This window comes from Gallus gallus, chromosome 8 (genome assembly GCF_016699485.2).
Source record: "Gallus gallus isolate bGalGal1 chromosome 8, bGalGal1.mat.broiler.GRCg7b, whole genome shotgun sequence".
Lineage (NCBI taxonomy): Eukaryota > Metazoa > Chordata > Aves > Galliformes > Phasianidae > Gallus > Gallus gallus.
This window is the reverse complement of record NC_052539.1, coordinates 10,492,052-10,507,681: the sequence shown is the minus strand read 5'-3', so window position 1 is coordinate 10,507,681 and position 15,630 is coordinate 10,492,052. Positions and strand designations below refer to the sequence as shown.

General features: G+C 38.7%; 1 protein-coding gene across 28 annotated transcripts in view; it reads left to right on the top strand.

The window, feature by feature from the left end:
• The window catches only part of HMCN1 (hemicentin 1), a 281,366-nt gene that overhangs the window by 120,268 nt on the left and 145,468 nt on the right, over nucleotides 1–15,630 (top strand). For 23 of the 28 annotated variants that reach the window (XR_003076395.3, XR_005861916.2, XM_046944923.1 and 20 more), the window contains 4 exons: nucleotides 777–935; nucleotides 1,442–1,564; nucleotides 12,082–12,253; nucleotides 15,005–15,111. Coding sequence is in view for 26 of the 28 variants with exons in the window: in XM_040704903.2 (XP_040560837.1) it covers nucleotides 777–935; nucleotides 1,442–1,564; nucleotides 12,082–12,253; nucleotides 15,005–15,111 (561 nt within the window). In the remaining 2 variants the exon portion in view is untranslated. Of the gene's footprint in view, nucleotides 1–776; nucleotides 936–1,441; nucleotides 1,565–1,740; nucleotides 1,862–12,081; nucleotides 12,254–14,600; nucleotides 14,629–15,004; nucleotides 15,112–15,630 lie in introns of those variants that run through there. The other 5 variants (XM_025153031.3, XM_040704905.2, XM_040704908.1 and 2 more) reach the window with 4 other exon arrangements.

Genomic DNA, 15,630 nt, shown 5'->3' with positions numbered 1-15,630 from the left:
TCTCAGAACAACCATTTAACTTGGCAGTGTTTTTCCTGTGAGATGTACAAAGCAGATGCCATATAAAAGACTCAAAAAATTACATGAAAAAATGATGTCATGTACTAGAAGTGGGAATAGAGATATTCTTATGCTTAGAAGGTGGTTGTAGAAATAAGCTATTATCTTGACTTTGCCTACAAAATAAAGGTTTAATTGGGAGATTCTTTTGTGGAAGATTACATTTGCTTTGTGGAACGTAAAAAATCTTAGAATCATAGAATCACCAAGGTTGTAATAGACCTCCAAGATCATCCTGTCCAACCGTCCACCAACCACCAATATTTCCACGCTAACCCATGTCCCTCAGTACAACATCTAAAAGTTTCTTGAGCACCTGCAGGGACTGTGACTCTACCACCTCCCTGGGCAGCCCATTCAAGTGCCTTACCACTCTTTCAGAGAAGAAATTCTTCCTAATGTCCAACCTGAACGTCCCCTGGCACAACTTGAGGTCATTCCTCTAGTCCCGTTGCTAGTTATGGGGGAGAAGAGGCTGACCCCCACCTTGCCACAACCTCCTTTCAGGGAGTTGTACAGAGCTGTAAGGTCTCCCTTGAGCCTTCTGTTCTCCAGACTAAACAACCCCCATTCCATGGGGGCAGAGGGAGGGGAGAGAGTAAAAGAATAGAAGATGGAACATTCAAAACAGACACGTTCTCAAGAGAAAATACTTTAGTTGGTATGTTCTTTTCCTTTGAAAGTTTGTGTGTTTTCCTTCTTCTAATTGTAAACAGGGTGGTGGAGACTGTCCAGAGATGAGCATTGGAGCAATTAAAATTGCTCTAGAAATCTCTCTTCCTGGTTCTTTCATCTATGTATTTACTGATGCACGATCCAAAGACTATAGACTCACCCATGAAGTACTTCAGCTCATTCAACAGAAGCAGTCACAGGTACATGAGGGGTTTACATTCTGAGTTTATTTACGTCTTTAATGTCACGTTTTCTCTGTACTGAAGGGTAAAATTCTACTATACGAAGGTCAGTGAAATCCATTTTTACAAAAAGAGTAATGCCATTCTAGGAACTTTATTTATTTATTTAAGTGGAGGTATCTGATCTGATTAAGAAAAACTTGAAGGAACATTTATTTTTAATTTTGTGGATTAAATAGTGCAAATGAAGCTTGTATATATGCTTGGTCAGCATGTCAGTTATGTGGATGTTCTTATGTTGTTTTGAGACAAGTTTTCTGGGATGTCCAATTGCTGATAAATGAGTATCACTTATAAAGTGATTCTTGTTTGTTCCTTTCTTCATTGCAAAGTAATAAGAGCCCATGCCAAGTGATGCACTTCTGCTGTCAGGCCTTCATGCTAGCTTTAAAATGTTTTCATGCAAAAGTTTGTACTGTGTCCCAAATGACTTGGATTTTTTTTTTTTTTTTTTTTTAATACAGGTAGTATTTGTGCTAACTGGAGACTGTGATGACAGAGATCATATTGGTTACAAAGTCTATGAAGAAATTGCCTCAACAAGCTCTGGTCAAGTTTTTCACTTAGACAAAAAGCAAGTTAATGAGGTAAATTTTCCAAATTCTGCTGTACAGAACAGGGTAGAGGTTCAGATCTTTAAATGATCCAGTTGTGATCTAGAGTAGTTAAGGGGAAATTCTAGATGTTCTCTCATTGATACATGAGCTTTGTTCAATATTTCTCTCTTTTTGCTTCTGCAATGTCAGGGTTCACTCTGTGACTTCCGTTTATGTTGGAGAAGTGTAAACTGTCGTATCTAAGCAGATCTTCACCAGGTTCCCTCTGTGTGTGTTGGAAGGCTTCCAGGAAGAGAGGCTTTAATACAGAGAGCTGGTCTGTGTTGTGTGAGTAGTCAGCCCAGAGGCTTTACCATTCTGAATGAGAATGAAATATCAGCTTTAAATGAATACTTTGTTAGCAAGTAAAGGGTTGCTAGAAAGCTGGGACATAAACATTCTTCACATAAGGCTTGGTTCTGAACAGATAAACTAGTAGGCTTCCATTGCTCACAATTAACTGTAATCATGTTTTAATCAACGTTATTTTTTGGATAATCTCAACAGTTCTGCTGACAAAGGATTATTTCGAGTCAGGGTGAAATGCTTCCTTGTGATTGCTGACCCACAGTGTTGAATGAATGTTTTCTCTGAAAATTACTGTGATTCTTAGATAGAATTGAAATTATAATAATCCATGAGAAAATAATTTGGAGAGAGATTAAAACATATTTTAGTTATTTAGGGGGGTGGAATTTTTTATACATTGTAAACAGTATGTACAATAACGGGATGGGATCTTTAAATAAAAATAATATTTTGTTCCTTCATTTCTAAAACTTTGACAGTGACAAACATTGGAGATCAATTGTAGTTTTCTGCTGTTGTTGCTTAACAAGATTGAAGTTCCTACTGGGAATGTAATAAGGTATAGGCAATTATGTGCAAGTGATCAAAAGGAGGACCTTCCCCAAGGATTAATCCTCCCAAAATTAGGGGAAAAATTAGAGGAAAAGAAATTGGCTGTTGACAGTGCAGTTTCTGAGCTGCGTTTTGCAATTTTTATGTAAGAAGGGTAAAACTTCTCTCAGTAGCCTCCCTAAAATCCCTTTGTACCAAAGGGGATTATCATCTTGAGGCTATGCATAAGAGCCAGAGGTTGATATCAGTGAGTGGTGATATCAGTAGGTGATATTCTTGCAGGGTTTTTATTTCCTGGGGTGGGCACAAGGGTGGAAGAGTGTACTGCACTCCATGATAGGAAGGTCATATTTTGAAAGATGTGGCATGATTTCTGTGCAGTAGATTAATCTGAATACTCTCAAGGTCTGAAATACAAGCTGTGGTTTTATTACCTAAAGTTTTTCAAGATTTTTCCTTAATATGGAATATCAGATGTACCATCATCTCCAGATATAATGTTTTTTTTGTTTTTGAGCACAGAGTTACAAGTTTCTAATAGTATGAGTCCAAGTAAATGTTATCATATGTGGTAAAATTTGGTGAGTTACATGATTCAGGGTCAGTACAGGAGGAAAAGTGCTTCACAGTTCTTAAAAGGGAAAGATTTAATATTCAAATTCTGAGTTATAAGTTCTACTTCTATTACAAATATGTAAATGCTACTGTACTTTAACTACAAATTAATTAAGTACTTTTCAGTTTTAAAGTTTGCAAACTGGTCCATGGTTTTCAGATATTTATCCTATTGTGTTGGGGAAGTGCTTTCATCTAAAAGAACTGCAGCATGCTCGTTTTTGCTCTGTCTTGGGAAGATTATTATGCTCTTTTATCGAGGCATTCAAATCCTAATCTTGAAAGGTGTTTCATTAGCCTGAGATTTCCTTGGCTGCAGTGATGTTCCATGGCTGCAAATTAAGGTTGAAGAGTACAAAACGCTCCAAATTAAACTGTGTTGAGCATCCTCATTAAACTTGAGTTAAACTCTGTCATTAAGAACAGATTCTACGGTTTTATACTCACATCCAGTTTTATTAGTTTATTTCCAGACAACACTAGTTTTGATTTGAACTGAAGTTATGTAACACCATGCTTACAGAGTTCTATTATGAGGGTGTTAAGTAAGGAAATCCCTGGAAATAATTCTGTTGCCTTAAGGTTTGTAGCAATGCCAGAACTGGTATTAAAGTGAATGGTGGTGATCAGCAGAGTGTAAATTTGGTACAGCTTAAAAATAGAGGAGATGAATTAGTCCTTGCTTATTCCAATCATGCCTTCAGGTCAACTTGGTTTGTGTGAGGTAAATGTCAGTCATTACTGTGCCTGAATATGAGTGAACAGTATGGCTAGAACTAGGAGTTCACAAGAGGGTGAGCTGGGAGAGTTCCTTATTTCTTTCAGTACTGAAACATTTGCTAGATTTTCTCACTCTAACCTAAGTTATAAATGTTACCCCATGTTTACACCCCTCAATTTTTTTTTTTCCTAGGCTTTTAAAAATACAGATTTCTTAATGGTTTTTAAGAATAAGTAAAAGTGTGTCTTCCATACACAGTTTTGGAATGCTGGGAGACCTGAACATGACTAAAGGTGACTGCAGGCATTATGTTGACACTCTCATAAAAGAGGATGTTACTAAGTGACCTGCAAGGGGAATGAAACTACATTAAAAAATAAATGTAAAGAAAAATTTTGGAATTTGAGTGAGTGAATATAAGCAATGATGTGAATAAAGTGAGGTAAGAAGGGAACAGAAGATGGAGGTAGGACCAGACCAGTAACAGAATGTGTTAAAAGAAACGATACAAAAGGAGTCATTTTTGCAGGGAAGGCACAGAAGGTTCCTGCGTGTAGGTTCACAGGGATCTGGCGTGGAACCCAGTATTCTTCACACTGAGTTCTTTGCTGTGAGTGGAAGTCTCTAATGCCCACTGGAAGACATCCTATTTCTTTTCACTGCTAGTCCTCACTGAGGATGGAGAACTAGGAATTACACCTGCGTAGCTCAGGTTAATGGATCTGAACCAGGAAATATTTAGATAATGCTACATGTGGAAACAGTGTTTTGTTTCACTTTGTTAAAACAGCAATAGGCTCCTCTATTGCTTGAAAAGAGTACTGTGAAAGTGAAAAGCTCAAAACTACTGTCTACACTTAAGGCTGCTTGTGTAGCCGTGTTGCTTGCAGCCTGCTCCCTCCCCTCAGGCAGTCAGAATGCCTTATTGTAGAAAAAGAAGGAATGGTGTTATGGGAGAGGCAGCTCAGTGCTACCTGGGAGAGTATGCTTTTCCTCTGGAAATACAGATTGCATAGTAAGTGCCAAGCGAGGGAAGAAAAAGTGCTTATAGCTGTTTTTTCTCTGTACTATATGGAACTTGGGTTCTATGAAAAAACTAGTGGTGAAATTGTTCGTTTGGGCTGTCACTGCCCTTGCAACTGCAGAGATGATGTTTTAATGACAACTGAAAACAGGCAGACTTAATTCCTGCGTTTCCCAACTTTGGAGTGCTTGAGATTCAGTGCTATTAATTTTTTTTGTATTTTTTTACTTTTAATTCACAAAGGCTGCTCCAAAACTAATGCTTCTTCTGTTATGATGTTGATTCACAACATCATAGGTGAATATTAGTGGGATAGCAGTTGAGGTTGAATCTTCCTGCCAGTATTGCATTACATTTTGTTGCCGTGTGACAAATGTCAGCAGAGGGGCAGTGTGAAAGAATGGTGCCTGACACAGAAGTGTGTATGAAACAAAAGTGTCATTGAATTCCTCTATGCAGAAAAAGTGGCACCCATTGACACTCGTGTTTGCTGAGCCTTTGTTGGAGAACACGCAGTGGATGTGAGCACTGAGGTGTGGCTGGCACATCTCAATAATGGCAACAGTGACACTGGCTCACCTCTGCTGGTGCAGATTTTTACTAGTGTGGCATGCAGACTCTAGTTCATCGCTGGAGAAAATGCACAGCTAGTGTTGGTGACTCAGTTGAAGAACAGCACTTCGTAGCTGAGAACTTGATCTCTCAAACAGTCCTATTGATCTCTTTGCGTCTGTTGTAGTTTCCATGGAAATAAATAGGAATTACATTCAGGGCAACCTACATATATAATGTGTAGTTAAATGTATAGCTTATGATTTATTTTCATTGTATAATTTTGACATGCAGTATCTGGGTCATATTTTTCCACATGCATTTAAAAGCATTAGAATGCTTTGGATGGAAGTATGAAACTACATGTAGTTAAGCAATGAAACAGTTAACTTCAAATCTTGTAGCTTTGACTGTCAGAGAAATATTTGTGAGACAAAGAATAAACAAATGGGAATAGAGACCATGTTCCATATATTTTCCAGGTTTCAATATGCATTCCAAGAACTGACTTGACAGCAGGGCAAGTTGCAAGAGCAAATTCTCTGGAGAAGTGTTAAGAATTATTTTTTTATTTGTCCTTTACCCTCTGTTAATATTCATTGAGATTTTGGAAGAGCAACAAAAGTTGCAGTTGTTTTGGGGGCTTTCTGTAGTGGTCCCGAAGGAAAAAAATCTACTTCAAAACCGTTGTTACAGCAGTGTTACAAGTCTTACTGGAATGACACAGGTGGGAAATGGATCTCCCAGAATTGTTTATTGAACTTTGGAGGAAGAAAATGAACTACACATGCAAGTTACTGCAAGAGTGAAGACAGCTGGGTAATTCTCTTGGCTTCCATTTTCACTTTTGGAATTGAAAAAGTCTCAAAAACATTCACTTAAAAACTGAGGTTGGGTTCTGCTCTGAATTTTTGCTACTCTCTGTAGCTTCCTATTTTGATATATATATTTGGATTAGAAGCAAAGGTGTTTGTGCTCTCTTTTCTTTCTGAAATGGCAGTTGCATGATATAAACTGTATCATCTCAAGGCAAAAGAAAAGATAGGAAGAAGCAGGAATTGCATAAAGCGGGGATAGTCACCACCAGGGTCTGGCAATAGTCCTGTTGCATGACGTTCCGACGGTCCAGGGCAAAAGCGCAGGGGAAGAGCAGCAGCAGCATGGGCGGTCTTGGGCAGCGAGAAGGTGCAGGTACCGAGTAGGTCCAGGAAGAAGCCCGGGCGGAAGCAGCAGGTCTCCAGTAGCAGGCCCTGGAGAGTCTGTCAGCATGCAGGCCTTTCATAGTGAGGGATCTGATGGCAGACAACTCCTCGGGAGGGAGAGCAGCAGCAGAGGGGCCATCCTTAGGCAGCAGGCAGGTAGAGCACAGAACAAGTCCAGGAGAGAGAGGCAGGTCGTGAGGAATCTGTTGTCAGAAACCTACCTTCATGGTTGTTGGACTCTCTTTTATCCTCCTTCTTCCCTACCTACCTGACATTCCTGGGCACTTGGGTAAGCATCATGTGAGCACCCCCTGAGATGGCTGTCTCCCTTGAGATAAGTCCACACAAAAGACTGTTTCCTGGCCATTTAGCTGCCACTTATCTCTCTCTCGTTGCCCCTGGCCTTGTCCATGTGTTGTCCGTTCAGACAAAGGATTTCCCAATCCTTGGTCAGGACTTGCTTGAACTTGTTCATCTGTGTCCCTCAGCCAGGGACATTTGAGGCAATGGCGTAAAAGAATGCACAAAGCCATTGCACAAACTAAAAACAAAGGCATATGGACAGAACCATTGTTAGCTTAATCAGTCTAAAATTAGAGAAAAGGAACTACAGGATCTGAAAATAATGCTTTATATATAATTATATGTACCGATTTTTATATAAGGAAATACATTTCAGTATACCTAATGTTAGACATAGCTGGCATAATGTGTGCCTGGGACTTTGTCCTGATATTTACTGTTTGTTGAATCTTGCTGAGGACCCTACTTGTTTCATAGACTGTAAAAGTGGAAGAACGTGTGAACTTTAAGGTGTGGGTTTTTTTTTTTTTGTGTGTGTGGGGGGGGTTCTTTTTTTTTTTTTTTTTAATGTAACAAGTGGTAAGAGCTACAGAAGTAGGAGGTACTTTAAAATCTCTGGTAATGCTATGTATTCATGTTCTTGTCTGACTGTGTAGCTGTTGGAGTGGAAGAAGAAAGACCAAGCTCTCATTAGTGGTTACCTTGATACGGTTCAATCCGTGGTTTACTACCACTCATGTATGGTCCCTGTCACCTTCTAAGAAAGATAACAAAATTAAGTTTGCATCATTCATACGAATAGGCAATTTATAGAAGATAAATGTTATCAGTCTGTCAGTTACACAAATGGAAATCTAGTATTCATAAATAAAATGGTAATCTAGAGGGAGAAGAGCGAAAAGGGTAGAAATGGAGAGGTTATCTTCTGTGATTCCCTTCTCTTTGTCAGAGAATATAGTGAATTCTCTAATTGAGACTTCCTTAAGGAATCTAGTCATATGAATTTTAGTGGTCTTCTATTACATTAATGCAATTTTTTTAAAATTGTGCAATGATGGTTAAATTGATGTGTGGAATCAAACTCTATAACCCGGTTAGGTTATAAAGCAGGTATGTTTATTTGGCTGGCTGGGTGCAAGGGGGATCACTCCACCAAACTTGCACACCAGCAAGCAAAAATGCTACAAATTTGTAAGCCAAGTCCATACATATTCAGCAGAATTCTTCGAATCCATCTACATATTCATTATCCTTCCAGAAATTCATTTACATACTGCCCCTCCCCTGGCACGTGCGTTGTCTGTAGTAGGGGTCTCCCTCTGGTGGTCGTGGGGATGAAGTCAGAAGTCTTCCTCACAAAGGCTCGACGTCTTCTTCAGTCTGACCTTTTTACGGTGCATTCAAACCAGTCAAAGCCATTCATTTTGTATTGTTCCTTTCTTTGTGTTTGCACAGCTGACCATGAAATGTTGAGATGTCCTTCTCCTTCCCTAGTTTTCAAAGCTAGCTTACTTAACCCCTATATGTTCAAACCCTAGACCCACCTAAGCTCCTGATCTCAGTATGTTCAACATGTTCTATCTCAGATGTGTTGTCTCTCTCTTCCTCTGTTAAAGTGAATTTATTAAGACTCCCAGATGTACTGGGAAATGCTGTAAGCTGTCACATTCAGAAAGCAAACCTATGATTTACAACTTCTGAAATGTGTTGTCTTATGAATACATATAAACTTATTTTTGTTTTTATGCAGACATCTGACATCGTGTAGTGGTAGTTCAATCAAACGAACTTTGACAGAGTAATGCAGAAGCGGTCTCCTGGCCCTGTGTTTTTGTGTTACTTGGTAAGATAGACAATCATGGGCTCTCTAGGTTAGACTTTTTATCCAATTTGATTGTTATTAATGAACTGTTTATTGGATTTTATCAGGGAGGCTTAGTTTCCATTTCTGGTAAGAGACATGATCACCTTGCCAAAATCAGCCTGGCTTTGTGGAGTAGGCACTGCGTTGGATTGTCTCAATGGGAAAGCCAAAAGCTGTAAAGTTGGTTCCGTTCCAAACCCCAAAATAGTTGATGGTTGGTCTCTTGCAGAACATGCACAGAAGGTGCTGGCAGGCTGTCGTGTGAAGAAAGGTGGCTCAGAAGAGGCTGAAATGGAAGCATGTCAGACATGTTTGTTCTGTTCAAAGACCAGCAACTTTCCTTAAAATAATCAGTTGCATCACAGTTGCAAGTATACCATTTTTTTTTCAGCAATGGACCAGTGTGGAGCTGGCCTGATGGGCAGTCTTCTCTTTTCCCAGTGCTGCTTGATTTGCTGACAGAATTTTGTGGCATAATGTTGCCTGAATTGACTTGATGGTTAACTGAAACTGTTCTTTAGGGTTGGATAGTAAAAGGGAGTACAAGAGGAATGGAATCACTTCACTTTATTGAAAACACATTTTCTAGTTCTTTATTCTTCTCTTAAAGTACATTAAACTGCTGGGTATCATTAAATAATAACTGTTACTCATGTCTCCATGACTGACTTCTCTTAAATTACTTTGCTGAAGCTATGTGCTATTGAGTTTTGTTTACTTTTAAGACATTTTCTCCCTCTTTGGAATTTTTTAAAATCCAGATCCTTTAATGATCTGGCTTGCAGCATGAACCCAGTGACAGATAAGTCAAGGTTCTACAAAGTGCTTTGGGTTCACTGGGATCACGCATATTCTCCATTAGTAATTTTATCACTCTAATTCGAACAAACTTAGATCACTTCTTATTAATTGCAGAAATGGTCTGGAGCAAACTTGACTAGGTATCTTGTGTTGGTTTATAACGTGGATAGATTGTTTTTCAGCTTTTGTAGTGCTTTCAGATTGACTTAGGTAGACTTGTGTGGGGTTTTTTCATTTGTTTGCTAATACAGGTAGCTATGTTTGTAAAAGGAAAAACAATTCATACAAAATGATTGGTAAGTTTTTTGGAACAGAGGCATGAGTGGGAGGAGGGGAAAACTGCTAGCAAAAGGCAATTTGGGGTTAATTCCAGCAAGCAGAATTATGTTGCAAAGTGATCCTGTGGAAAAACCCCACTTAGGAAAGCTGCACTAGAAAGAAATCAAATTCTAGTTTATTTTTACTGTGAAATAATGATTTTAATAGGAAACTCGATTACTTACAGAGAAACTTTTCTCACAAGCTAATGTATGAGAGTGAGCTAAGCTGTTCAGTTAAGTCTGACCTTCTAACTCTTTACAGAGGAAAGTATTAAGCACAGAACTCATTCAGGAGCACTGGATGGGTGGGCTGCCATCTGTACCATATCCAGTGCTGTGGTTCCTGCTCAGGGGAAGGCTGGCTGGGACTTGGGAAGAGGCAATGGTCATGAGGAGGAGCCCCCAAAAGTGCATGTTGGGAACTTAAATTTTTATGTAGTAATTTTTTTTTTCTGACTCATCATGAGTATGTTGCAGACTCATTACAAGTGTACAAGTTTGATGAAATTTTCAAGAATGTAATATTAGCACTTCTGAGTTTAAGAAGTAATTTTATGTGTAAATACCAATATGATTTACATATTGTCCAAGCATCTGCAAGGATGCTTTACATTCAACTTCATTTATTTTGCTCAACTTAAAACAAGTTTAAACTTAAGCCAGACAGGAACATTCCTTTCTTCTGAAAATTCAGGTGGGTTCATTAAATCTTACAATTGGTTTAAAAACATCACTATGAACTTAAGATCCTGGAATTAACTGGAAACCTTCCCATATACCTAACACACAAAAAAGAGGCATGGTCATGGTAGTGTAATGTCAGTAGAACAGACTGAAACTACTTTGAGAAGCATTTTTGGACCTAAAAGTCTAATTTCTAAAAGTAAAACGTAAAATCAGTTGGATCTTCATGAAGCCTTGTGGTTCCTGTTCCAGCATTCAACAGCTCATCTGAACAGTTACTGAATGGCAACTAGCTATTACAGGAAAGTTGTTTCTCTCTGGAGTAGTTATTGCAGAGATGTTGAGTGGCATTGTCATTTGTTTTTTTACCCCAGTGCTGCAAGGCTCTTCCTTGCTCTCTTTTCTTCCCTGGTAGCCCATCCCAGGGCTGCTGCAGGGCCTGGGTTGTTACTGGTACAACGTCATCTGACAGTGCTCTGGTTGACAGTTACTGTATTTGAAGCAGTCTGGTGAGACCTACGTTTCACCATTCACTAGGTTATCATTATTTTATTTAGTTATTATTATTACTATTTAAATAGATATCTTTTGAATGCTTTTTTTTTAATTATTACATCTCAGATTTGTTGATTGATAATGTTTAAAGTCAAGGATTAACATTTTGTAAGGCACAGATTCAGATTTAGTTACTAGAATTAACTTTCTAAAGCATTATTTTCTGTTCTGTTCTGAATTCTCTGTCAAGTGATACTTTATGTCAGATGCTTTAGAGAAGAAATCCAAAGCCCATAGATGGCAAGTGCTCAATACATCTGGATAAGGAAATTTTCCTTCTTGCTTCGGGTAATTAATAGTGTGTGACCAGAAATATGCGTATGTGTATATTGTAAATTCCCATTTGAAATTACTCTGTAATTCTACAGTGTATGTGTGTCTATACAGGCATATCCAGGTCTGTTTCCTTCCAACACGCTGTTGATCTTGGCTTCAGTAATATCTTCCTAAGTATTAATCTTTTTAATAATATATTTGCCTTAAGCCTGACTAGGCATATTCACTTCAGAATTTATAACAGCAGAAGCAAGACAGTACAGTCTTGGTGCTTGTTGTGTTTCCAGACCATCTATTTCAGACCTGTTCTGTCATGTTATGTATATGGATTATTGATTCGAACAGTAGAAGTTGAAGAATGCCTTTGCCATGGTGTAAGAACTTTGTTTCCTGTGTATTACAAGTTCAGTGCTGTGCTATTACTTCTTCGTGTGTTCTTGTGCTATTGCATATTGCTGATATGAGTGAGAACTATGTTTGTGCTGTCTCGAGAGTAGTTTATTGAAATTAATGCAGTGAGTCTTTGTATTAGGTAAGTTCTCTACCCTCTTGGGGATGTGGTAACTATGTGGTGTCAGATTGTAAAATGACTGCTGAATGAAGTGATCTTGTAGAGATTCCATGTTAACAGTCTACAGACAGTAGAGACAGTATTTCAACAGAAAATATTTCAATAACAAATACTATTTAACAGTATTTCAGCAAAGTAATGTGTTATTTTCTCTTCTAGGTGTTGAAATGGGTTGAAGAAGCAGTTCAAGCCTCCAAAGTACATCTCTTGTCTACAGACCATTTGACCATGGCTGTAAATACTTGGAAGATCCCCTTTGATCCAAGTCTGAAAGAGGTTACAGTGTCCTTGAGTGGTCCTTCACCAGCAATTGAAATTCATGATCCATTAGGTAAAGTAACTTATGCATCCTTTTACTATGGTAAAAGAAAAAAGAAAAAAAAGAAAAAAAAAAAGAATAAAAAGGTAAATAATCTCTTCTGTCTTCAACAGGGAAGGCCATATTTATGTGAATGACTAGTGTCCCCACATTTTGAAAAGCAGTATAATGATTTCAGAAATCTTCTCTCTTCTCACCAGTTCCTCTCACCTCCTTACATTTTCTTGGTTTCCTTGCATTCAAATTTCCGAATATTTCTGCTCTTCGTATTTTATATTTGTATAGTCACCGAACCATCACTTAGGAGTTACATATGATGGTTCTTCCACTTACGTGGTGGTGAGAGCTAAACCAATATTCTTTAAACTGGGCATGTCCAACCTACAGGCTGCATGCAGCCTGGCCATAGCCCATATTACAACCGCCCCCCCCGAGCCATCATGGCAGCAGCTCTTCCTCACTGAGCAGACTGGCCCCAAGTGTGCACCTACCACTCAGCAACAACCAAACATTAGTGTCCTATTAACGCTGTCTGGGCTAAAACCAAGACATGGAGAGGGTGCAGCACAGGGCTAATTCAAGCTAATGGCTAATAATTTCATGCTTCTTGATATATTGGATAAATGCAGTCCTGTAAACAGTGAAAAAGCATACAGCCTTACTTTTCATTTTGATAAAAGAATTTGAGAATAGGTTTCAAGATTGCAAAAAAATTAATCATTTTTTTGTGTAGTTGAGATTCTATTTTCAGTTGACAGGAATTGCTTGCCAATTTTCAAATGGAATGTATAGAGTTGCAATCAGATGTTCAACTCATTTGATCATGTCTCTTTATTAGTTTTTTGTAAGACCTCTCTTAACAGATAGTTTTTAATCCATGAAAGCTGCTCTGAAAGTAATGCCTCCTGTTTTATTATGTTGGCCCATATTGTTAGAGATGGATGTTGGTGGTACAGCTGTAGAGGTTGAACCTTCCTGCCAGTATTCCATTGCATTTTTTTACCATGCAACGTGGCAGAAGAGGAGACAGTCTGACAAAATGGTGTCTGACATAGTGGTGCGTATGAAACAAAAAATTGTCATTTAATTCCTCCATGCAGAAAAAGTAGCACCCATTGACATTCGTAAGTGTTTGCTGAAGTTTTATGGAGACCAAACAGTGTATATGAGTACACTGAGGGGTGGCTGGCACGTCTCAATAATGGCAACAGCGACACTGGCTCACCTCTGCTGGTGCAGATTTTTACTAGTGTGGCATGCAGACTCTAGTTCATCGCTGGAGAAAATGCACAGCTAGTGTTGGTGACTCAGTTGAAGAACAGCACTTTGTAGCTGAGAATTTGCTCTCTCAAACAGTCCTATTGTTCTCTTTGCGTCTGTTGTAGTTTCCATGGAAATAAATAGGAGGCATTAATTTCGGAGCAGCGTATGTATATACCACCCAAGACAATTCCTGTTCAGTGTGATACAAGCAAGCCAAAAGGTTAGACACCCATGCTTTAAACCAAGAAAGAATTCAGAATCAAACCCTCTCATGTATTAATCTCTGTCTGTACACTGTGTGTGATGTGGAAGGAGATATGTATGCTAATCTGTAGTTTGTAGTTCAAACAAATCTGCTGTTTATTTTTAAACTGATGCCTGAGGAACCTGGAAATAGCTCTCCAGAAATAAATTCAGACCGTACTTTGTATTTTCTGAATGGTTTTTGGCTGAGGATATTGCACAAGTTATATTATCTTGGAAATACTCTATGCACAGTATTGTTTCCCTGTGATATGATCTGGTCTGTCCTCCACTGAGGCATTCTGATTTGTTTAAAAATTGCTCAGAGAGCACAGTAACACCAATTTTGATCACAGCTCAGGCTCAGATGAAGCTTTGATCCCACCTGTATGTTTTCCTTTCTTCTAGGGCAGCTCCATGCATGTAAAGCCATCATATTTTAACTGAAGTTAGTGCACGCAAATCTGAGAAACTCTTGAAAACTGATACTGAGACACTCTGTTCCTAACTTTAAAATTTCTTTTCATTGCTCTGAAACAGCTAGAGCTGTTTTTAGTGATGAAGGCACATGTCACTATTAGTGGAGCAAAATGCTTCTATAGGGAACCAGTTCCTGCATACAACCATCCATATATTTGTATGCGTAAGCGTAAATATAAAGCATGGTACGGTGCATTATGAAAACTTGTATTATTTTATCAAGGTCTGTAATGTGTTACAGGCTAAATTCCCTGTGAGGGATTTAGTCACCATTAGTCACACGCTAATGCTTGTATGCCTGGAAAACCTGGCTTGTCAATATTTTTATGGATCTAATCCTACTTGGAACAGATCTACGTGACGGAAAAGTGAGTGGGCTGGCAGCTGCCGTGCTGGTTAAGGTAAGTCTCTTCAAGGATCCCCTTTGAGGAAGTGTGCTTCTGTGCTGCGTCATTTCACTGGGAGCTGGTAATTCTCTGTGAAGAAGAGAACTTGCTTTACTTTACTTTACTTACAGAGCTGTAGGAAACTCAGCAACTGTAATGCTGAAGGCTGTATTAGGACTCCCAAGTGAATGAAAAGAGTGAAAATAAATGATCATTTTTGGTATTCTGGTGAGGAATTGCAAGGGATTTTGACTGTTGTAAATGTCATTGACTCTGCTAAGTAGTAAGTCAAGTATCAAATATACATCAGAAATAAAGAAAAATATTGTACTTAGTCTCTTTATTTTTAAGCAGTATTCTCTAGCTGTTGTTTGTTTGTTTGTTTATTTAGGTAAACAGATTAGCAAAGGATTGGGACTGAACGAATTGCTGAATATCCACAACTCCGCAAAAGTAGTAAATGTCAAAGATCCAGACCCTGGAACATGGACAATAAAGGTATAGTTATTGCAGAAATAATGCATGACCTGTCTTATAGTTTACTAGAGGGTTGTGTAATGATCTTCTACATTATTTATCAGAAGTATTCATGCATCAGGTTTTATACTAAGTGTCTTTTTTGAGCTCTACGTGATGTTCTGAAGTCAGCATAAAATTCTTATCAAGATGTTAATGTATTTAGATCACAGAATCATAGAATGGCCTGGGTTGAAAAGGACCAGAATGATTACGTAGTTTCAACCCCACTGCCACCGGCAGGGCCGCCAACCACCAGACCAGGCTGTCAAGAGGTAGATAGGCAGTAGATGGTACTGCCTGAGATCAAATCCTTTTTACTTTGGATGGAAAAAAGATGAGGTGAGCACTGATTTTTTTTGCAGTCTAGTCAGCAGAGATTCTGTAGGGAGCCCAGGCATGGAGAGGCTTTGCTATGTACAGCAAGTCTGGAGGGCTGAGAGAGGGAGATAATTTGCATTTCATAGGCCAAAGATTTTGTTAGCAGGTCCATGAAGTCAA